The 23,653-nt window shown below is 41.3% G+C and overlaps 2 protein-coding genes across 3 annotated transcripts; one reads left to right on the forward strand and one right to left on the reverse strand.

Annotated features, from left to right (window-relative positions):
- Nucleotides 1–628: 628 nt before the first annotated feature.
- LOC139926594 (X-ray repair cross-complementing protein 5) lies at nucleotides 629–9,113 on the forward strand. Its single transcript, XM_071918346.2, has 21 exons — nucleotides 629–679; nucleotides 1,299–1,412; nucleotides 1,514–1,697; nucleotides 2,004–2,052; nucleotides 2,190–2,312; nucleotides 2,641–2,835; nucleotides 2,993–3,107; nucleotides 3,855–3,993; nucleotides 4,222–4,334; nucleotides 4,540–4,602; nucleotides 5,079–5,216; nucleotides 5,315–5,405; nucleotides 5,634–5,764; nucleotides 6,389–6,585; nucleotides 6,888–6,978; nucleotides 7,134–7,203; nucleotides 7,354–7,463; nucleotides 7,765–7,861; nucleotides 8,062–8,129; nucleotides 8,268–8,342; nucleotides 8,549–9,113. Exons 1-21 carry the CDS (start codon nucleotides 662–664, stop codon nucleotides 8,561–8,563), a joined length of 2,196 nt encoding a protein of 731 aa, XP_071774447.2. The 5' UTR covers nucleotides 629–661; the 3' UTR covers nucleotides 8,564–9,113.
- On the reverse strand, nucleotides 9,051–19,149 carry LOC139926593 (collagen alpha-2(VI) chain-like). 2 transcript variants are annotated; one of them, XM_071918345.2, is made up of 28 exons: nucleotides 18,994–19,149; nucleotides 17,986–18,154; nucleotides 17,130–17,737; nucleotides 17,002–17,022; nucleotides 16,668–16,733; nucleotides 16,499–16,552; nucleotides 16,317–16,361; nucleotides 16,188–16,214; nucleotides 16,067–16,093; nucleotides 15,906–15,950; nucleotides 15,750–15,803; nucleotides 15,334–15,396; nucleotides 14,951–15,013; nucleotides 14,811–14,864; nucleotides 14,658–14,693; nucleotides 14,502–14,564; nucleotides 13,838–13,900; nucleotides 13,450–13,512; nucleotides 13,221–13,283; nucleotides 13,061–13,111; nucleotides 12,881–12,979; nucleotides 11,957–12,019; nucleotides 11,825–11,860; nucleotides 11,684–11,729; nucleotides 11,409–11,561; nucleotides 10,204–10,659; nucleotides 10,043–10,081; nucleotides 9,051–9,938 (listed from the first exon to the last, which is right to left on the reverse strand). In XM_071918345.2, the coding sequence occupies exons 2-28, from the start codon at nucleotides 18,140–18,142 to the stop codon at nucleotides 9,337–9,339; spliced, it is 3,117 nt and encodes a 1,038-aa protein (XP_071774446.2). In that variant the 5' UTR covers nucleotides 18,143–18,154; nucleotides 18,994–19,149; the 3' UTR covers nucleotides 9,051–9,336. The 2 variants fall into 2 exon arrangements, with proteins under 2 accessions (XP_071774446.2, XP_071774445.2); XM_071918344.2 differs by having other exon boundaries at nucleotides 17,977–18,154.
- Nucleotides 19,150–23,653: the final 4,504 nt, after the last annotated feature.

A 23,653-nucleotide genomic window follows, 5' to 3' on the forward strand; every position in this document is an offset into this window, starting at 1 on the left:
ATGCTTCTCGTTGCTTTGAGATCTGATTACTGGCACCCTGGTGTTGCCTGCATATGGGACCAAAGGCCTCCAGACATTGGGATGCTTATTAGAGAAATCCTTATGCTCTCATGACCAAGTTGACAATGTACCAAATATTTTGGAGAATAAAACACTTTCAAAGTCAACACATTTTATGGGGCAACCTGTATTGGCCTGTTTTTATTATTTTCTTTATCAATCTATGTATTAATCTATTTAATTAATGTTAAAACCACACAAACTAGCGGATGGGTCCGTTTGCAGTGCCTGTGAAAGGAGGGGAATAGCCTGCATATCACAGTGCGCACTCACATAATTCATTATGTGCACACTGACATAAAACGCTGGAGGGCGTTTGACCTACTTCTGATTTTGTATTTTATTGCACCATGAAAAATATTATGACACATCCTTATGTGGTACGGGACGGTATATATTCAGAGCTAGTATATTTCGGAGTGAGTATATGGTATAGTATTTTAACCACTTTGAGCCCACAACAGTGTAGCTCACAAGGAAAAATGCGGAACCAAGTCTCAGTGTAAATAGGAACCTTTCTTTTGGTAATTCGTGTTTCCACTCCGGAGTCATAACAGAGTGACGCGAGACCCGGGAAGAGGGAAAAAAAGAAGAAGAGAAGATGGCACGGGCGGCTAAGGTAAGTTTCGTGTGAAATTTCATACATACATACTGAGTATCACTATTTGTAGTTGTGTTAGCTATTAATTTAAGTAGGGATTTGTCAAAACTTACAAGAAAATCCTTAAATAATTTAATTCTGTCAGTTTCGTACATGTAGCGACATGTTGAGAGTGACTGATAAAAGCTGTCACGCCCCCTATTGAAAATAAAAATGAGACCATAGTCCATACTAAGGAAGCTAACTTGACACAATGCTAATTCTGACTGTGACAACCTTTCATGGCCTTAAAATAAAAACTTGATTAAAACAAAAAGCTTTGAATGTCTGTGTCTGTCTGTTAACCTGTCATAGATAGTTTATTATCTCGAATGTATTGTGCAATTCAAAGAATATCACCTTGATTAGATTAGATTAGATTAGAAAACTCAATGCTTTGGATTTTAAAAACAGTTACAGCACAGCAGACAACACTTATTTGAACATTCAACTCACAATCATAACACATGGTAAAAGTGGAATCACCTATTTAAAATAAAATGCTAAAATGCATGCTGTGCAGTAATAATACAGTTTCAGAGTTTCAGTGTTGTTTTGATTTAGCTACTGAAAGGTGCTGCTGTTTTCTTTCATGTAGTCAGCGCTGGTGCTGTGCATGGATGTGGGGTTCTCCATGGCCAACTCTGCCCCGGGCGAGGAGCCTCCCTTTGAACAAGCCAAAAAAGTCATCCAGAAGTTCGTCCAGCGCCAGGTACCTTACAAGCTTCAACACATTTGTAAACAAACTCCAGCGAGAGTCCTCTATCCTCCTCGTTGACATACAATGGAAATGCTTTTATTTCTCCCCCACAGGTATTCGCTGAGACTAAGGATGAATTGGCTTTGGTTCTCTTTGGCACGGACAGCACCAAGAACCCGCTAGACCGAGACGGCCAGTATCAGAACATCACTGTACATCGCCCGCTCATGATGCCCGATTTTGAGCTTCTGGAGGAAATTCAGAATCAGATTCATCCTGAGAGCCAGCGAGCTGATTGTATCTTTTTTCACCAGTTATTCCCCCTCAGTGACGTGGGATTGTTTATTCAGCAGGTGTATAGATACAACCAAATGAAAAATACATCTGCTCAAATGATTTATAGCATGTTGGATTTAGTGTTGAATGGAGCTGCTCACCTTCATGCTTACTTGTTGTTTTCAGTGTGCACTTAAAATGTACAATAAAGTAGAAACCTTGGTGAGGTAAGGATCAACCCGCTTACTTTATGGATGATTGTGGAATCGTATTTGTGTTAATCCTATTTTCTGAGAAGCTATTGCCTCCTTAACTGCTGTTCATCAGGGCTGGATGCTCTTGTTGTCTGCATGGATATCCTTCAGAAAGAAACACTGTAAGATTACTTTTCAACGCCTTTTTCTTAGAACTAGTTCTTGTCGTTCGCTGAGAAACAAAACACTTGTACGACTTGAACCACTAGAACGACTGTTTTTTAAGTCGTAGGACATTGTGTTTTGGTTTTGTTTTCAGGGGGAAGAAGTATGACGGACTCAACATTGCCCTCCTGACTGACCTCAGCACCCCGGTCAACCCTGACGACCTGGATGTTATTATTGAAAACCTGAATAAAGCTGGCGTCGCCCTGCAGTTCTTGTAAGGTTCAGAGACATACACTGTGTGTCATTTTAAAGCAGAAATCTGTGTATGTGACCCAGCATATTGTTGAATGTTGTATATTATAGATTTTTGCATTCAGAGCTTTAAAATGCTATATTACACAATAGGGGTGATTCAATTATTTTGTTTAATTATTCATTATTGAACCAAAAAGTGCATTTTTATCAAACCTTTTCTGATGTGAAATGGGTCTGATGTAAAGTTCAGTGAGCCGTGTTTCATGGCATTTGGTCACATATTTCTTTCCTCTCCCTGCTTGATTGACCGATTCTGACGTTGATTCTAAAAATTTTGCATTTTCTAGCTTGCCGTTCCCTGTGGAAGAGGACGATGACAACGATGATGAGGAGGGTGGAAGAGACAGGGAGAGAAGAGGCTCCAGTCGGCCAGGCACAGGGAAAGGTCTGTCCAGAGAGCAGCAGCAAGGCCTGGAGATGGTCAAACAGATCATGCTGAGTCTGGATGAAGAGGAAGGCTTGGATGAAGTTTACACCCTCAGGTTATTTTTTTGTCTTGCTTCATTTTGTCTTGATGTATGCTCTTGTTTAATCTCCGAATCACAAGTTCAATCCTTCTACATCAATCAAGAGTAGTGAACACTATCTTTGGATGATGTCATTGACCTCTGTTATTCCTGTGCTTGGCTCTTGTTGTAGTGATGCAGTGGAGAAGCTGTCCATGTTCAAGCGTATCGAGAAGAGGCCCATGCCCTGGCCCTGCCAGCTGACCATTGGCAGCTCTCTGTCCATCCGCATTGTTGGGTACAAAGCAGTAAGTTGATTGTCAAGTACACTTGATGACTATACATGCTTATTAGACGGCTTTGTTGAATACTCAATTCTGATTGGCCAATGAATGCATTCTGAGGTCTGTTATTTCTGAAAAACAGACAGCTGTCTCACATTTAATCATGTCAGTCCACGGTCAAAAAGTCTGGTTGATTTTGTAGTTTTCTAATCAAATTAACTAGTGACACCTTGTGGCAAAAAGATGTCACTCCTTGGTTACTTCAGACAGTCCTGCTGGACTATTATTTGGTGGAAGCTTGTAAGTTACATTAAGTATTTTGTGTCAAATGATTATGTCTTTGGTAAATGTCTGTGTAATAAGCGGGATAATGTACAGCATGCTGGTAATTTTTGCAAGATAAACCCCTTCAGGGCAATCTGCATCACATCAAGGTCTGCAATCACCCTGTCAGGGCTTAATTTACAATAATTACCGTCTCACTGTACATTATCTTCTACATAATTATCTATTGATATTTGAAGTAATATCGCATAGTAATGTTGTACTGTAATGTTGGAGCAGGAGCATTGCTGTATGATGTGGTAGTTATGTATGTCTGGTGTGTTGGTGATGTTTCAAAATAATATTTCCTTAAATTTTTTTCACATCACTATTGGATCATGCAAACACACACACGCACATCAGTAATAGTTTAATAGTCTTCCTGATCGATCTGGTGTAATCCTATCCAGAGCTGCTACCCTCATCATGTCTCATCATGTCTTCCAGGTGACTGATGAGAAACTGAAGAAGTCATGGATTACAGTTGAAGCTCAAACCAACCAGAAAGAAGATGTGAAGAAAGAGACTGTCTACTGTTTGGACGATGACAATGAGACAGAGGTGCAGAAGGATGACACCATTCAGGGTGAGAATGTGCTTGCTTATTCACACACACACACACACACACACACAGGCACACGCACACACACAGGCACACAAACTTGTCACATCACATTCCTTTCCCACTGGAGCGGAGATGGTATTCAAGATCAAATTGCTTGTTCAAAATTAGTGTTATTATACTTGTGTAACAAAAGAAGAAGAAAACCAGACTCTAAATTGTATTCATTGTTCACGTCTTTTCTCTGTGCAGGTTTCCGTTATGGAAGTGACATCGTTCCCTTCTCCAAAGTAGACCAAGACCAGATGAAGTACAAGCACGATGGGAAATGCTTTGCTGTTCTAGGCTTTGCCAAACAGAACACGGTATTGTACTTTTTATGTTGGTGTAGTCGTACGTGGCGTCTAAAGAGTATTGAGACCAAGTAAAACAAATGTGGAACAATGCAAAGATAAATGTAACAAGCCGGTGTCAGCTTCTTTCTTTTAAAGTGCGAGTTGAATTGTATTCAGTGTGCATGTTATTTCTCTGTCATTTACTTACATCTGTGTTTTCACACTCTGTCTGCAGGTACAACGTCATCAGTTCATGGGGAGCCACGTCGTCAAGATGTTTGCTGCCAAGGATGATGAGGTGAGAATGGAGCGAATGAGTACATAGTTGTTTTAGGCCTCGGCGATATATCCTATAATATCGATACCGTGATATCAGACTAGATATCATCTGGGATTTTGGTTATATTGTGAAATAAATTAAATGTTACTTCTTTCTGGTAAAGGCTGCATTACAGTAAAGTAATACAATTTTATGAACTTATTAGCCTAGTAAAATAAAATAAACAATGATTGGCTTTACCTGTTAATCATATCCACATTACTTATTACTGATTACACATTACTGATTACTAATGATCATTACTAATTTTCAAAATTTTCTTGTGTGTAAATATCTTATGAAAGCACGAATACTCATCCAAAAAATATTGTCACATTATTGATATTGAGGTATTCGGTCTAAAATATTGTGATATTTGATTTTGTCAATATCTCCCAGCCCGAAGTTGTTTACTACATACTGATGCAGATCTGTTTCCTTCTGTGTCTGAGCAGCATGCGGGAGTGGCGCTGTCGGCTCTCATCCGAGCGCTGGACGAACTCAAGATGGTGGCCATTGTACGTTACGCCTATGACCGGCGCAGCAACCCTCAAGTAGGAGCAGCCTTCCCCTGCATCAAGCAGAAGTATGAGGTGAGATCACGGCCTAAACGTGCTGCCTTTCCCACTAGATTAACTGAATCTGTGTTAAATATCTCAGAGCTAACCGCACCGTCCCTCGCTCTCCACAGTGTCTGATGTACGTTCAGCTGCCCTTCATGGAAGACCTCCGACAGTTTACATATCCTTCTCTTGAAAACAACAAGAAGTTCACTCCCTCAGGTACTATTACTGCATCTCATGCTTACTCAAAGAAACAACTTATGCTGCTTTAATAATACTTACTTTATTACACTTCTAGTAAGGAGTTAAAAAGGAATTTCACTTGTGTAAGGTATGAGCTCTGGCTTATCCTCAGACCTGGTTTATGTCCTCAAGGGAGAAACCAGTCTGAATGTTTCAGAGAGGAAGAGGAAAAATTGACTTTTGTGTGTTTTGTGATGCCTCTAGAGACCCAGCTGTCTGCTGTGGACTCTCTGATTGACTCCATGATGTTGGTAGAGGAGGATGAGAACGGACAACGAGAGGACATGTTCAAGGCCCACCACATTCCCAACCCTGCCTTCCAGAGGCTGTTCCAGGTACTGCAGTCCAATTTGTATTGGAGCTCTTTAAAGAAATACAGCACTACACTTCCATTACGTCTGAGTGGAGCAGTTGGCAAAGTTTTGCGATGTACTGTAGTTTGGTATGGTGGAGCAGGCAGTCCTTCCAGGTAATTGTTATTTTAGGATTCTAACATCTTTTGCAAGTTAAATTCCACACAAAAATCTGTTTAAAAATGACAGTTTAAAAATCTGTCATTCTGTTTAAAAATGACAGTGATTGCAGTTTTTATTTATCATTCCAGTTTTTCCACAATGCATGTCAAATGAAAGCTAAAAGCAGAAAAAAGCAGATCATTACGTTTTTCTTTCTTGCAATTTTTGATGATCCTTGCAATTGCACTGCAAATAGTACACAAATTACAACTTTTTAAAAACAAAATCAAGCATTTCTGTGTGCAGAAATCCCAGGAAAAACTTCTGGATGAACTGGATAGTGGTCATGTAATCTGTTGGTCCGAACAATATATCTGTTACCCACAAAGGTTTCTTTCATTTTTGAATCACTGTACTGTACTTGGATATATTTTGCTAGTTACCTATAATACTTCTCCCTCAACCACTATCTATCTCGCCACCCACCCCCACCCTCTGCCTCAGTGTTTGCACCATCGGGCGGTGTGCCCCGACACCCCTCTCCCCTCCATGGAGCCGTGGCTGAAGGCTGCTCTCGAACGTCCCAGGGCAATCAGTGCACGATGCCAGGCTCCGCTAGAGGAGATGAAGAGGAAGTTCCCTCTGAAGGAGGTGGAGAAGAAAAAGCAGCTGAAGACCAGTGCTCAGATTTTTGGCAAAGGGTAGGTCTGGAGCCTTTTAGTCATGTATGGAAAATGCATATTGTGTTGCCAAAATCTATGCCAGTAGGGGTAATGTATGGATGTATTGGAACTAAACACAGCATATTACATGTTCAGATAAAAGATCCTGTTGTAGTTTTAGATTTAGTAGTTTTTTTGAGTGTGTAGGATATCTGTGTGTCTGGGGTTTTACTAATTATTTGCTTTATCTTGTCTGTTGACCAGAAGAGCACCCCTTAGTTCACCTTTGTCAATACTGTATTATTAAATTATTGCCAGTCTAACTCTTTCTCCCTACATAGTGCTGAGGAGCCAGATGCCAAGAAGGCAAAAGCGGATGAGGAAGAGGAGGAATACAACCTGGCTGACATTGCTGAAGGCACCGTTACATCGGTGAGAGGCAGAGGGCGCTAGATGACATGATAATCCCAAGCAGATACTACTTTCTATCCATATCAGCCCATGCGAATAAAGTACTTGACCACTTGTTCTAAAGGAGTGCTTTTAATTTAACATTTTAACTTGATTCTCACTTAATACTTCACCAGGTGGGTAGCGTGGATCCAGCCCGAGACTTCCGTTCTCTGATCAAGCAGAAGAGTCTTCCATTTGGAGAGGGTGAGATTCAGTTTTTTTGTGTGTCTTTTCTGGGCAGCTGTCTTGATGAACATTTTGTCCAGTTGCATTAAATGACCATGACTCATGTTCAGTCCTAGTAATTCTGTTTATCTTTTTGTTTGGTTGTGGTGACCCCCGTGTCCTTCCCAGTCTGTCAGCAGCTGACTCACAGGATAGAGCAGTTGCTTAGCAACAAGAACACGCACTACTACATGAAGTGCATCACCTGTATCCAGACTTTTAGAGAGCAGTCGGTTAAGGTAAATAAACATTCCCTATGATCCATCTGGCTAATGCATGAAGACGTGAGTGCATCCGTCTTAAGAAGCCGTGTGAGATAATCTTGAGATATCAGAATGCATAGATTTGGCTTTGCTCTGGAGATTATGAGTCAGCTTGAAAAGATTACAGTGAGTCTGTTTCGTCTGTCATGATTTGAACTGGGGCCAGTTTGTGTGTGTGTGTGTGTGTGTGTGTGTGTGTGCACGTAGATGTTGTGCATGTGGGCTGTGAGTAGAATCATAAGTGGATTTTGAATGTTTCATATCTTTCCTAATTCAGCTGGGGAATGCTGATCTGTACAACAGCTACCTCCAGTCCCTGAAAAACAGCATTCCAAACAGAGGCCTACAGGTCTTCTGGGACCTGCTGGTCCAAGGTATGATAAGCCTCTTTATTGGGGGCAACAGGTTTTCTCCCACTTGATATGAAATTTCTCCCTAATGTGTTTTGGGTCCAAGATAAATAGATTAGACAAAAGGGGGAGTCGATGTTTGAAAGCCAGCTGTCTGGCTAATCTGCTAGTCTGCTAATAGTTTTCAGTGTTTGTGGGCTTAATGCGGGCTATTTGATTGACAGATGCCATAACTCTGATCAGCAAGGACGAGGTTGAAGGAAGCACCATATCCAAAAATGATGCTAATCAGGTAACTTTTGGAAAACTCCCCTACTTAAACCATTGTGAGCTGGTGAAGAATGAGTGTGTATTGCTATGTGTTTGTAGTTGAATGTGATCTTGATACGTTGTCCTTGTCAGTACTGACTGAAGCCTATTTTGTCCTTAGTTTCTGGTTACAGAGGAGAAGAAAGAGGAGGCGGCTGCACCAGCAATGGAAGATACTGGAGATGTGGATGACTTGGTAAGTGTTTGTGTGAAATATGTTGTTTGAGACAGCCATCTTCGGCTTTCTAATGCTTGCCTGTTGTGCCTTAAACACATGTTAACGCCATTTGCCGTACATTTGCCGGATGTGTCTGTGTGCGTGCCTGATGGTGTGTCTGGCCTATTGAGACATTTGATATAACCTCTTAAGTCCTATGTCTTTTTTCTTCTCTTCCTGTGCAGCTGGACATGATGTAACAAGGGAGGCAGTGAGAGGCTTCTCCAGTGGACATTAAGAAATATTAGAAGAATGCAGTCATTCAGCCAGTCCAAACCAATTAAGCTGTCCATTGTTCTGCCTCTCACTTGGAGACCACAGATACTTTGTAGTACATCATACTACTGTGAGTAGGCAAGCAACTGTCAATACTGAGTCACTGCATGCATACTGCACAGAACATGGTTTAGTGCGGTTTGCATCAGTATGACTCATGAAACTTCTCTCTAAAATTTATCAGAACTACACATAATGCAGACTGTGGGTATGTCTTGTTTGTAGCATCTTCAAAATCTCCAATTTAAAATGTCAAAATGTCTGTAATTCTTTATGAATCTCTGCTTTTAGGAAGTTAACATTTTGTTAGTGATTCACTGTAATGCTATGATACAGTGAGTGCTTTGAATCTTTCGAGATTTATTTGCACCTTAAAGCCTTTGGTACTTTACAGAAAACGGCACTGCTGTGTCTAACAAACTGCGGGTTTATTGTCTAACATTAGTGTATCAATAAAGCTTTATGGTTGATGAAGAGTGCACAAGTACATTGTTGTAAAACAGTATGTCCACGGTGAATACATTTTCCTGCCAAATCTAGTTAAGCACAAACAATGAATATTAAGTGACATCATTTGCATCCTTTACAATGCTCAGTAGAATCCATAGTAAACCAGTATCTCCTCATGTTTAAAATGCTAGATAAAACAGCAGTAGCACTGATATAATGTTCGTGTCCAGTAGACAGTGGTCCCTCTTTAACATACCCACTGGATGAAACGGTCAAAGAAACTGGACTGGGATAGATCAGAGATATCTTTTCCTTTGAAGATGGCCTCCTGGTCACCCATGGCCAGCTTCATCAAGACTTCCTGGTCGACGTCATTTCCTGTGACAATCACTGTGGAGACGGCCTGTGCTCTGCGCATGGCGGCGACCGCTTCCTCCAGGCTCTTGTTGTCAGTGATGCCGTCAGTAATGAAAACAAATGAAATCTCTGAATTGCGTCTCGTTTGGCGGACACCTCCGGTAATCAAGAGATTGTCGATGGTGTGGAGGATGGCAGGCCCCACACTGGAGGAAGAATCCAAGTAAGGCATGCGTGCCAAGCCATCGGAGATGATGACAGGGTCATGTGTGAGAGGGAAAGCCACTTCGTACTCATTCTCCTTGCCGTATTGTATCAGTGCCAAGCGCGCTCGCATACGATCATTCTTACTCCGGGCCAAGGTCAGAGTGTCTGCCACCTTCTGCAAAAATCCACGGACATGGCGGAAGTTCTCCGTGCCGAGGCGCTCTGAGCCGTCTAGTAGGAAGACCACATCCACTGGCCGCTGGGCACACTTGGCCACATCAGGCTCTGTAATGACAGTCAACAAATCACTCAGCTGTCAACTGTTGACTTTCAGTGGCACTGCATTCCAACTTTGGACAAACAACAAAGTGACAAGGAATAAAACTTACCACTTTTGCAGGGGAGATCCGGACACACTATCACCGGGTCTAGAAGGGAAATCAAACAGACGAGAATTACACAAATGGTCCTGCTGAGCTAAAGAACGCTTACACTAACTCTTAAAATATAACGAGAAGTGTTATTCCTGGGTGTATCGTTAGAGGCTCACCGGGACAGAGCACATTCTCCATCTTGTCTATGAAGTCTTCAGCCACCAAGTCAGCGAAACGCTTCATGCCAGTGACACGGTCCTTCTGTTGGCACGCTATCGACCCCAGGATCTCGTCGTCCTCTGTCTGTCCAAACATGTCACCAACCCCAATGGCGTTCACCACCACGCTGTTGTCATTGCAGAGGTAGGTGAGCAGAACATCGTCGTCGCGCGGGTCAAAGCGTCCATCCGTGACCACCACCACGGATACTTTGGCTCTGGCTCTTCGGCTGTCCCTGATGAGGTTGTCATAGGCGAACTTGAGAGCTGAGGGTGTGAAAGTGCCCCCAGCAATCCACTGTAGATTCTTCACTGCCGTCTTGAAGGCAGACATGGAGTTGATGTTCGCGTCATTGAGATGAATGGCCTCAAAGGTCCCGTTGTGACTGTATTGTACAACTCCAACTCTCGTGCCTAGGGGAGGCATGTTAGAGAAACATTCAAACACAATGCATTCAATCAAGAAAGTATTTCAGTAGTTAACATATTAACCAAACAAGGCAACAGTAAACATGTCATCCCCCACAAATGATGCAGTCCCCCTTTGGGTCAATTAGTGCAGTTTTAAAAATGCCAGAATGGAGCAATGAGACACATCATTCCATTAACTTTACTGAAAATCTGATCAGAGATATTGTTCAGGACACACAAACAATTAAACAATAATTCATAATAATAAACAATAATTTTGAAACTGAAGTTTCGTCAAAATCTGGTAGGTGGAGTCCAAGATATTGTGTGTGGCAGACACGGGCCGATCCATAATCCCTCCCCCAATTTAATCATGGGCGACAACCCAAAGTGAACAACATTTTTTGATGTTTTGGCTTTGTATTCTCATTACTTTTGATGTGAAATGACAATGTATATGAAACTGAAGTGCTAACTGTTTATTTAATATAGTTGAAAATGCAGTTAAAGCTGATAGTCTGTAGTTTGACATCATAGTCATATCCAAAGTAATAATAAGAGTAGAGAGCCAACATATGATCCTGTCCAAATATTTTTGGATCTCACTGAATGTCCAATATGTTGATTAACCGATTTGATCTTTGGAAATAGCTTGTCTTTTATGGCAGCCTCTGCTTCTTGTCCTTTAAAAACCTGTCTGCAAAAGGATTTATAGAGGCGTTTCTGTGCTCTGTCTTTTTGCTCAACTGTACCGGTTAGTGATGCGGGGTCGTTGGCCATAGAGCCCAGTCTGTTGATGGTGTTTATAACAAAGTTCTTCTCCAGGGTGAAGTTTGTCAGCCCAACGCTCTCTGAGCTATCAATTACAAACACAATGTCCAAGGCTCCGCAGCGTTTCTCACAGTCTGGCAAAAGACAAGAACAGGATTAGCGTGTTGAAAGAAACTTTCTGGCTGTGTTTGCTTCATCCTTGTGTATATTATCTTCGCACATATCTATCTATATGATGGTGATGACAATTGCTTACCACAACAACCACACGTCTCCCTGATGTAAGTCATGACATCACATTCCTGCAATGAAAGGGATGCGGATCAGTAGTAATGCATCTATGGGAAATAGATGAATATAACAGTTAAAATCGTAATGCTTTTTAAATGTTACTCACAGTGAGTCCAGGATCCCCCACCGGTCCAATGTCACCCTGCACACACAGAGCATAAGCAGAGAGGGATGCAATTTGATCTAAAATATGCAGACACGGTCAAGTCATTATTTGAGTGTTGTGGCTGTTTCTTACATCAGGTCCAGATTCCCCTCTGGGCCCTCTCTCTCCCGGCTCACCCTGTTGACCTGGCTCCCCCTTAACAGTAGAAAACAGACATTTTTCAGTAGAAGTGAGTCATTTTTCTGCATAAGAACTTTGCATTTCTTTGAATGAACATAGTTTTGGTAAACTCCGGTTTTAATTAACCCGACTAGTCTGTGGTAAACTTTTGCAATCCCTTATGTTTTGGACCCTGTGGTCCGGGCTCCCCCTTAACAGTAGAAAACAGACAATTTTCAGTAGAAGTGACTCATTTTTCTGCAGAAGAACTTTGCATTTCTTTGAATGAACATGGTTTTGGTTAATTCTGGTTTCAATTAACCCGACTAGTCTGTAGTAGACTTTTGCAATCCCTTTTGTTTTTAATCGCTGTTTATCATGTGTATTTCACTATGAACTAAGCACTATTGAAGCACTGTGAACGACTCGGTACAAGAAAACATCTTAAAATATGTCATTAGGTGGATGCCTTACAATGAGTATGTACATTTTTAGCAAAGATGGCCCCAGTGGTACTCAAACCCAATACCCTGCCAATGTTAGTGGAATGTTTTGCTCATTGAACTACACAGCATAAGGCAAAGTGACGGTCATTTACACCTTCACTTTTTTGGGCTGGGCCATAGGCACAGCACCATACACTTCCCTACATTTTGCAGTGCACATGCCTGGAGGTTTGCCTCATACACCAGAACGAGGGACACCTAGTCTTGTTTAGTTACTCAGATCTTCAAACCAAGATGGCTCACAGGGGAGGAGCTTATTTCCTGTTCCTCTGGTGTGAAGCAGCTTGCTGTGGGTTTACATGTACAAGCCCCTGGACAGGACACAGGCAGCTCTGATCGAAATCCAAAGTGCACTGCATTGCATGTAGATCGGTTAATTCATTAAACTTACAGGCTCTCCTGGTGTTCCGCTGTCTCCAGGTGCTCCTTTGTGGCCACATTCACCTCTGCTGCCCCTGGGTCCTTTTCTGCCCGGATCACCCCTGTCTCCCTGGGGAGAACAGTGTTGGTTTAAAATAGAAAATACGGCCTAATAAGACAATACTTTCACAAGACAAACAGGAAACCGTACAGTGGGTCCTCTTGGTCCGGGATAGCTGAATCCCCCTCTTCCCTCGTCACCCTTTGGAAAGAAAGAGGAGGAACAAAATGTTATAATGTTTAAAGAGATGCCCTTTTCTTTGCTGATTTTTAATATACAGCAAAGTTGGAAGAAAATCCTCTTTGCCCACCTTTGGTCCACGGGGACCGGGGTCTCCTCTCTGTCCAGGATCTCCAGGGTTTCCCATGGTGCCCTGCGACCAAGGAAAATGATATTCCATTAAGGCAGCATCATCTGCCGTGGATTACGCATGGATAATTTAAGTATCCACTCAAAACAAGAGAGCGGTTTGTGTTAGTGTTTATGGTATTTTAAGCTCTTGTAATGTATATTTTAAAGCAATGTTATAAACAACATACATTTCCCCCAAGGTTTCCTTGGTCTCCTGGCTTGCCTCTCGGTCCTGGTAGGCCTTGGTCCCCCTAGAAGAGAGAGAAAGTAACACAGAGAAACCACCATTACTGGACGTTACCTTTGCTCCAACCAAAATACAGTTGGTTTTATTCATGCTGATGCGAACTTGGCAATGCATGTTACTGCACAAATGTGAAAAAGCTTATTTCTTTTCTTTTGTGGGACAATTTTCAGTGAAAAATGCGTTTCTAGATAAGAGGCCCAGGCTCAGGCTCTTTTGGCAGGACATCCAGGATATGAAGGCGTAACTTCAATAATGGAAATTCTAAGGAAGCCTTGCAGCTGCTGAGTCATCTATTTTCTAAAATCCACCCACGGCACCAATCCCCTCACCTTTGCGCCCTTGAGTCCGTCTTCCCCGGATCGGCCTCTGCTTCCCTCTTGCCCTCGTTCTCCCTCAAAATAAATGAACATGTCAGGATTTGCACCACACCATTAATCATCAACAAATGTATACAAAACACATCACTAACTGAGAAGCAATAATTCTATCAGCGGCGAAATATGTGAAGAATTTTCCTGTGAATGTGGCTGGGAAACATCCTACAGCAACACTGAGCGAATTATACTGGTTAAGGAAGTCTTTATAGCCTGCAGAAAGATTTAAATCTCGGGGGACTAGTTTCTTTCAGTCTCTCATGCTGTTGAAAGCTGGGGGCTGTGGGATCCACTGGGATGTGTTGATGCTTCAAATAAGTTGTTTTCTGGCTTTCAGATTACCACTTACCGTTTCAGCTCTCACTACGTCTTTCTTTTTACATCTTTTCTCTCTCTTGCACTTCTCCTTGCTTTTTTTTTTTAGATACACCGAGATGAGTCATTCTGTTTTTTCTGAAATCTTGTTTTATTGTATTGTCAGGTCACTTTTAAAGAGGTTTTTGTTCTCAATGGGACGGAAAAAACAAACAAAAATAAAACATACAAAAAAATTACATTCATGAATTGAACAAATGATCAAATGATGTGCCGTAGATCTCTACAAGAGCACTAAACTTACCTTCTCTCCACTCGGCCCATCAGGTCCTTGTTTTCCCTTCAATCCAAAGTCTCCTCTCCTTCCCTGGTAACATTGATTTAATAGTAATTCATAACAACCTAAGACAAATTCTCATAATCAAAACAGTTTACTTAAAAAAAGAAGTGGTTGAAATACAGGTTCGCCTTTTGGTCCAGGTGCGCCGTCAAGCCCCTGCAAGAGTCAAACACAATAACTGTCATTTCAGATTCACTTCTGTAACATTCACCAACAACAGCAGTAATTGTAATAAAAATAGATCATATTTAAAATAAATCCAATCAATCATACCGGTGGTCCCTTTGTTCCTGGCAGCCCTGGAAAGCCGGGATTTCCTCTGTCAGCCTTGGGAAAAGAAATTTGGTTCAATGGTTCAGGTCAGAGTATAGGGGAAGATGTTTTCTGTTGTAATGTGTTTATTTGAACTCTACCTTTGCTCCTGGGTCACCCTCAGGGCCCGGGGGACCTGATTTCCCAGGGCGGCCTGGATCACCCTGAAATAAAACAAACAAAAGACATGCATCACCCATGGAGACATCACCCAAAAATACATTTTTAAAACGGTTTGCGAAAACTAAGCTTTGTCAATAAGTGTCTTTTAAAAATGAAATGAGATTGAAGGATTAAACAACAATATATAACATTGCAGTCAGGTGTCAATTAAATGGGGAATTAAAGGAAATAGGATGCCATTTAGGATGCCAGTTAATGCTATTTATCCCCCTCATGTGAGGGAGAATTGAAGAGAAAACAGTGATCATCCTCTGGGTTTGATTTGAACAAATCAACCACTGATTTCAGTCCACATACAGACCTTATCTCCTGTTTCGCCCAGGGGTCCAGTGTCTCCAGCTTCTCCATGGTGTCCATCTGGTCCCTTCCAGAGACAAAACAAAACGTGTCATTAATTACATACAGTTCAGCCCAGGAAACTAACTTTTTAATTCACTCCAAAGTGGCTGATGGATTCTAAAATTCGCCAGCTATTCATTTTGCTAGCTAAATATGATTTCTAGCATAAATTTGGAGCTATGAACGATGTCTGGTTACCTTCCAAAGTGTTTTGTAGAGTAGATAAACTTACTACAGTCAAAATATACCTTATTTTGTTAGTTTCCCACCCTATTACAGTAGATAATGCCTGATTTTTCAGTAGTGAATGTAATATGATAGTACCTATAAAACAACACTTGATATATCTAAATCATCATGTATGACTACTGGACTCACCTTGTCACCTGGATCACCTTTGCAACCAGGAGCTCCAATTCGGCCAACTTTACCCTGAAGATTTTGCACAAACAATCACATCAGTATCCATAGAAAAGTCTCACTGTAAAACATTCACTTTGTCTTATTAAAGTACAGCAGTAGACTGAGACTCACCTTTTGTCCGTCAGTTCCATTCCTGCCAAATAGTCCTGCCACACCCTGATTATTCGAAGGACAGAAAATGAGTTATGTAAACATTCACTTTATATAGCAGATGTAGTAATAACAGGTAAACATGCATGTAAGCATAACATTTTAAAGGAAAAGTTATTTACCTTTGCTCCACTCCCTCCAAGTTCACCCTGTGAAGGTAAAAGGGAACCATGACGCCAAATGTCATTCAATTCAATTTTATAGATCAACAGAAAAATAAGAATATAAAAATGTAGCTCTTACCTTGTCACCTATCAATCCAATCTCCCCCTATATGAGAGTACAGAAGGACATGTTATTGAAAGAACAACAACATCCTGCGTGGATAACTCTTGAGCACATGAAGTCATTAATCAATTTCCCTCAACAAACCTTTTGACCGGGTCGTCCAATTGGACCTTCGATACCAGGGTCGCCCTGTGACATAAAAAATCATATTAGCAGGACAATACAACTTTTTAAAAGAATTCTAAATGTAATGATAATAATAATAATAAACAAATTGATTCAAGTTTAGATCATTGTAGGTTCCTGTAGTCAGAATCTCTGCCTACCCGTTGACCCTTTCCACCTTTTGGCCCTGGATCACCGCTGTTTCCTTTTGCACCCTATAAATGAACAAATTATTGACATTTCAAAAAGGTGACCTTTGAAATATGCGAAATATGCATTCCTAATGGATTTTTTTGTCTGGTTTTTACTTTTTTTTTATACGATACTCACTTTTGCACCTCTGTACCCGTCTGGCCCAGGGATTCCAGGAGTCTCAAAACATGAATGTTGATAACACTACAAGATCAGAGAGCAGAGGATAAAAACAATTTTAGTTGGTAAGATATGACAACATATTAACGCTGACAGTTTCGACACCAGGAGAGATTTTGAACAATTCTTAAAAGATGAATATTGTCCAAAACCCCTTATCACAGACTAGTCTTGAACCTTTGAATTTGCTCAATGTAAAGTACTAATACATAATACTAATGCTAAAGTAATTTGTGCAGAAGGAGTTTCTAAATACAAAGCAGAGGTGTAGTGTCATGCACAGAGGTCTTACCTGTAAATAGGCTTGATATTTCTGTAAAGAAAAGAAAATAATCAGTCAGAAGTACAAATATACTTTAGAAGCACACAAATAGCATTCCAACACAAGCATTCAATGGAGGGAAAAATCGTTTAGATCACCATGGCTTTTATGATACGATCAATGGAATCGGTCATTATTTTCGGTCGCCCGTCAACGATCTCCACAGCTATGTAGTCATCGCGGTATATTTCAGTGGGAGAGCTGGCTATCTCCCTCATTCCTAGTTCATCAAGGTTCCTGGACGCCGCCACTGAGAAAATATGGATCCCCTGCTCCCTGGCTCTCTCCGCTGACACCTTGATCCCTCCGCATGGATTTCCTGTCACGTGACCATCAGTGATCACCACAGAGAAGAGGGCAGCCTTCCTCCCGGGGTAGTGGTGGGTCATCTCATAGGTCATGTTGGTGAGGGCGCAGTCGGTGTAGGTGCCCTTGCCCAGGTATTTAATCCCGCTGAGGCTCCTGATGAAGCTCTCCCTGGTGGAGAACTGGCTGAAGATCACCTGCTTCTGGGAGAAGTGGAGTCCTCCTATGGACCAGGTGATCCGCACCTGGCCCCTGTACTCCTCGTCGGCAAGCCTCTGGGCAAAGATCTTGGTGAACTCCTTGATGTTTTCCACCAGTATGCCGGGTGGGGACTCCTGTAAGGCGATGGTCTCAGAGGTGTCGATGGTGAAATACAGTCTGATGGGACAATCGACGATCGCTGCGAGAGGAGAGAGCATGGACAGAGGTGTAAAGACACTTACTGTACTGTTTGGTGCACCTAGTGTGCCCCACGAGACTGAAATTACAAATACATTACATGAAAATGCATGAATTCTAATGAAGTGGTTCCAAAAATAACATTGTAAGAAGTAACTGGGGTGCACATAATGTCATTTAATTGACCCGAATTTAAAGATCCTGGACCCTCATGTCCAGAGCTAAGTAAACTTCACTCACTCTCACAACCTTTAGGATTTGGTAGAGGTGGAAGCGGAGGTGGAGTTGGTGCTGGTCCCGGTTGGTCGCCTCGCCCTGGTATCGGCCTCGGTCCACGAGGGGTGACGCGTTGGGGGATTGCAGCTTGCAGGATGCACAGAAAGATGAACCCTGAAATCATCGCCATTTTCCTTAAACCCTAAGGAATGAGGATAGAGGGTGGATAGGACAGTCGTTGAATCATTACTCCAACGCACCCTTAACAAAGCAGGAAATAGCTGTCAAACAAGTGAGTCTTCACAGAAGGCATCTCCAGAGGGCTTTGGAATGTTTACCGCTGTTTTAAACAATGTCAGCGAATAACCACATTTGTGTGGAAAAAGCAAGACAATATTTAAGTTAACAGCTGAAATGGAAAAGTTGGCTGCCTCACCACATCAGCATCTCTAGTCCAACTCAAACGCAATTAAATCTACAGCATATAGTCTGACAAATCTTTATCTGAGTGTAGGGGTTCCCAAAAGGTTTCATGTCAAGAGCCCCCAAAATAGACAAGCTTTAGACCATGGTGGACCCCCATTGGATGAGATTTTGTGTAAGGGAACCCCATCCACCCCATCCACCCCAAGAGCTTTGCTGTTCTCAGAGACAACAGAGAACAGTCTGGATAGTGATACCTATGATGAAAATAGAAAAAGTCCTATAACCTATATAAACTTCAAATGAATAGAATAATAGTGAGATGAAACTATTGCTTATTTTGTTGGTGAACCTCTGCAACCTGCTAAAGGAGCCCACATTATGAACCACTGGCCTTCTTTACCATACATGTACTGTGTACCACTTTGCTACAGTAGAATTAAAAATCCTCCAGAAAGCACACATCCGCTACATTTGGAATCGAGTAGACATAAATAGATCCAACAAATATGCAAGCAAACAATTAGCTCATATTTAGCCAGTTACTTTATACTTTGAGCTGTATTTCTACACTGCACTAAACTGTTGGGAAGCTCAAATGAAGGAAAGTTTACTCACCACGGCGATTCTAATAAGAATGTAAAACTAACGTTGCGACTCTGGAAAATGTCAGGAAATTCAAGCAATTTCCAAAGACTGCAAACTATAGATAGTCATCTCTGTCGGAAAAATCCCATATCGGCGAACTCAATCAGGGTCAACGCTTGGTCGAGTGGCCGCCTTCTTTCATGTGAAGCTCAGGCTGTGGACGCACAGGCGCGTCTGCTGGGGCGCGCAGCCTTAGATGGAGCAGAAATCCTTTGGAGAATAATCAATGTTCAATCACAGCCTACTATTTCAAATAGGCGGAAACTGCATTCAGGAAATAGGGGGCTGCGTCTAAATAGAAGACCCAAGTAATATTACTGTAATACTGTAAACTAGTGGCTATAATAGGCCTATAGATACAGCTACATGCCTCCACACCTTGAAATTAAAGAGCAGCTATAGACTTTTTTCATTATGTATTCAGTAACGAACATTGTGTGTCAAATATAGCAAACTGTAGACAGTAATTTTTTCAAGAAATATTAAAGCTAGTAATTTTCTTGATAGTGTACCAAACAGGATATTGTTAAAATACTACTGCCCATTTTAGTTGAGGTGTTTTATTCAACTCTGAATGTGTGCTTTTTATTAGTGTAGCTTATGCATATAACCTAGTGCATAAAAGTTGTGATTTAATAAAAATATAATCAGGATTCCTTTGTCCTGACATGGCAGAATAAATGTGACAGTCTGAAAGACTGATTCTCTCTCCAAAGTGCAGCTTTACAAACACTTGAACCAGACTGCTCCATAGCCTTACATGGAAAGAGCTGCTCACGCTCAAGGTTTGTGTACATTTCAAGGCTGTAGCATGAATGATGTGTCTCTGTGGCCCCTCCTGTAGTAGTTCAACTGCTGCAACTGTTTTAATAGGTTGCCACAGCGTCAGCGGTGCTAACCTATTATGTTTAGTAGTAGTAGTAGTATGTATTCAGTCCAATAACTCAGGCATAGATTGTTGAATTTTTTTCAAATTTGGCACATATAGTCCTGCTGACTCATAAACTGGCACAAACAATGGTACTGATTGGTCCATAGGGGACTCTATAATAAGCCCTCACAGTCTAAGGCTCAGCCCTGCTGTGCCGGTAATCATAGAGATGTGAAACTTGGTACAGATAGGCCTATGTATGCATAAATGATTGGCTGTCACTTTGGATTTTTTTTATAAACCTTACATCTTCCTCTCATGAACCACAGGTCAGACTGACACAGAATTTGGCAATTATAGGCCTATTAATTAGATATGCCTTTTTTTAGTTTGCAAAAAGCTAAGGGATGGTCCAAATATGGGTTAGGGTTAGGGATATTACATTTTTATTTTTTATTTGCACAGAAAGTTGAACAGGTTGATCTATGGGTTGATCAGAAACATAATTTTAAAGAGATCTGCTAAGCCACATGATGATGTTGAACTTCTGTTGTGTTGTAATAATACAGACTGTTATGCCCACAATGCCTTGCGGGGCAATTAGGGAACTTCCTGTTACTTTTAGATGCAACTTCAGTAATTTTTTTTGCTAAACTTGATCTCTTCCTAAAAAATCAGCATCACTTGCACTACAAATTGTAAAGCGTATTGAGGATGATGACATTTCAGACACAGCAGGACGTGCGTACCTCTACTGCCATAAGATGTAAAATCCATTTTTCTTTGTCTCCTGTAACAGATGAAGGACGCTCTTCCTTGCAGGCGCTGCAGATAGATCATTACAGATGACCTGTCTGTCTTTTCATGCCTCCTTGATTTTATTCATTTTTTAATAAATCAAGGACAGGGACGTGTCCTCTCTGCATTAACTGCAGCGAGGTCATTCAATGGCTCTGGTGATTGAAACTTTATGCTTCATTTAACTTCAGCGCTTAGAGTCAAGTACAGATATGCTGTTGTAAAAATGTTATTAGAGGAACTTACAAAGCACTCTGGAGTGTGTAATTTCCCTGGACCTTTTCCTAAAGCCGAACAAGAACTCACACAATTTAGATGAATCAAGTGGTTTGAATATTAGGCTTCATTCTGGGGTGAAGTCCTGGGGATTATTGTATATCCTCTGACTGCTATTTTAAGAGAGAGAAAATGTGCTGTAGGTGTTAATATTCCTCTCATTTTAGTGACCCAATATTTTGTTAAAAGATACAATCAGAATTTGTTTGAGCATCTGCATGTTGTGTGTATTCATATATGAGTTTGACTTCAATGGAAACTATTATTTTCCATTGAAAATATTATTATTTTTTTAAAATATATTCTTAGGTCTTTATAACTCATCTCCAGTTTACAAACATAAGAAATGTAAACAGTGTAGTGCTTGCATTGTGCGGATCCTAGAATGAGCTCAGGTATCAGTTTTCCGAATTAAATCAGAAGGCAACTCTTAGCAACTGTCTTGGAAATCCTGGATGTCGGATGTTTTCACCAGCACATGAATGCAACATAACAGTTAGGGCTGAAAAACAGGAAATCTTCTAATAACGGAAATTCCCCCACCAAAATAATTAACTGGCCCTTGCCCCAAGGGCTAAACTTTCACCAAACCCCAGCCAAATCCACAAATCTTACTAACAGAGAGAGAAACAGACAAGGTGTGAACACAAACTTTGTAGGCCGAGGTAAAAAAAAAAAAAATAGGCTATATCTTCAGTCATTCATAATGCAAACAAAGTGGGACAACGGTGTCTCAACAGGGGGGCGCATTACTGCAATTTGGGATTGGGCCTTTAAAGAGGAGAATGTCCTAGTTGAGGAAGAGATGTGTTTTAATCAGGTCATGGCATCGTACTGTAGCCTGACACTGTGACTGTCAGTGGGAATGCATTAGTACTAAGCATGTGTGTGCACGGCTGTCTGTTTATCGACGTTCAAAGGCAGCGAGCTCAGGAAGGCGCTCATCAGGGGCTCAATTAGAGAAGCCCAGTGATGCTGCAGTTGACCTGCTCGCAGAGTGCAGGCGCTGTTTATAGAACACTCATGTGTGTGTTTGTGTGTGTTTGTGTGTGTGTGTGTGTGTGTGTGGGTGGGTGGGTGCATTTGTGTGTTCCTGAAAGAGAGATGCTGAGTGAGCGACTGTGCAATTAAGTGAGAGGAAGGCTGTGTCTGATTCTTTCTCCTGGGCAACAATCTTTGAAATTGCCTACTGTATCCAGATGACTTGAACAATTACAGGTATATGAATTGTGCTAGATGAGGAGAGATGGAAAGATGGAAAAATGTTTATGTATTGCCATTATGCCCATCCAGCACTATGATTATAGAGGCCTCCACAAACTTTTATACAGTAGTACTGTGATGATACTGTAAACTGTCTGTACAGGAATATTTTCTTAACGGTTGGATATCATCACTACTAGATATTGCAACATCTAAAATCCTTTTATCAAATCAAGGGTTTTTCTTCTGAAACTGGCAGAACATCTAAACGTCTTGTGACTAAATGAGCCCATGTCACAGCTTATGAGATGTATCATCACTGTTTCACACATGCTCTAGTGGTTAGAGAGCTCACCCTACAACTAGCAGGTCGCAGGTTCAATTCCCATAACAGCCATGTATCCTGTGGAAATGCACTTGAGCAAGGCACTTGACACCTACTTGCTCATTCATTGCAAGTAACTCTGGACAAGTGCATCAGCTGAACTCCAAAGTTGTAATTGCATTTTGGCAACTGTATAACAGGTTATCAAGCAATTGCTGCATCTGATGAGCGCACAAACTGTGAGACAGAGGCTTGATGGGTAATGGTGGCCAACAGGGAAGTGGTCTTTGTTTTGCAAGTCCCCAAGAGCAGTGCCTGAATGAGCCACCAGGGGGGGAACACAAGCCGCAAAAACATGATACTGAGAATAATTCTCACTCACTACTGAGGCTGTGTTCTGACAATGGGACACCATATAACCCGCATCTCTTTCAAATGGTGTCTGCCTTGTAAAAGTCTAATTCTACATGATGAAAGATCTCAGATAAGGTGATTGCTTTGAATGGCTTTTAGATTAAATGTTCCTGTAGTCAAAAAGAACAGGAACCTCACCAGGTTAAGGCAGAGTATGTGCCTCCTCTGCAATTTCTCCAGTATTGTGTTTGACCGATGATGCTTCCCGGCTATACAGCGCCTGTCATTTCATCTCACCATAAAAGAAGTGGGCAACTCCTCAAGATCCATCCTTTCATTTTCAGAGGAGAGAGAAGTTGCGAGGAGTGAATGTCCTGTTATTTGACGGTATGATTCAGACTTGAAATGACCTGCTTGAATAGCACATTAGCTGTATGCAATTTACCCAGTTTCAAAGGTTCACTGTTCTATATAGTCTGCAAAAATCATTTTTTGGGTCAATTTTCTGCAGATGGAAGCAATGCTTACAAAGGCTTATTACACTGTACACCAAACAGAAGAGAGAAGACCCTTCCTAAATCCGGTATCTCGCCAATCAAACTTAGATATAATAAACATGGCTCTGCAAAAAGTCTCACTAATGTTGCTTAAGCAGAAATGCTATTAATATTAGAGACTTGATGATTTGATTTAAAAAAAAATCGGATTTATCAGAGTTTATTGAAAGATTTGGCTCTTATAATTCCTTTGACTTGGAAATGGCAAAAACATCTGCCTTGGTTTCAATTTTGACTCCTTTTATG

This window comes from Centroberyx gerrardi, chromosome 10, assembly GCF_048128805.1.
Source record: "Centroberyx gerrardi isolate f3 chromosome 10, fCenGer3.hap1.cur.20231027, whole genome shotgun sequence".
Classification (NCBI taxonomy): Eukaryota; Metazoa; Chordata; class Actinopteri; order Beryciformes; family Berycidae; genus Centroberyx; species Centroberyx gerrardi.

Coding starts and splice junctions, on each gene's coding strand:
- LOC139926593 (XM_071918344.2), bottom strand. CDS start 18,142: ATGGCGATGATTTCAGGGTTCATCTTTCTGTGCATCCTGCAAGCTGCA. Junction 16,362..16,498: donor AAGGTGGAAAGGGTCAACGG/GTAGGCAGAGAT, acceptor TTTATGTCACAG/GGCGACCCTGGTATCGAAGG. Junction 15,014..15,333: donor TGGGCGAAACAGGAGATAAG/GTCTGTATGTGG, acceptor GTTTTATTTCAG/GGTGATCCAGGCCGCCCTGG.
- LOC139926594 (XM_071918346.2), top strand. Junction 2,836..2,992: donor GATGAAGTTTACACCCTCAG/GTTATTTTTTTG, acceptor CTCTTGTTGTAG/TGATGCAGTGGAGAAGCTGT. Junction 3,108..3,854: donor GCATTGTTGGGTACAAAGCA/GTAAGTTGATTG, acceptor CATGTCTTCCAG/GTGACTGATGAGAAACTGAA.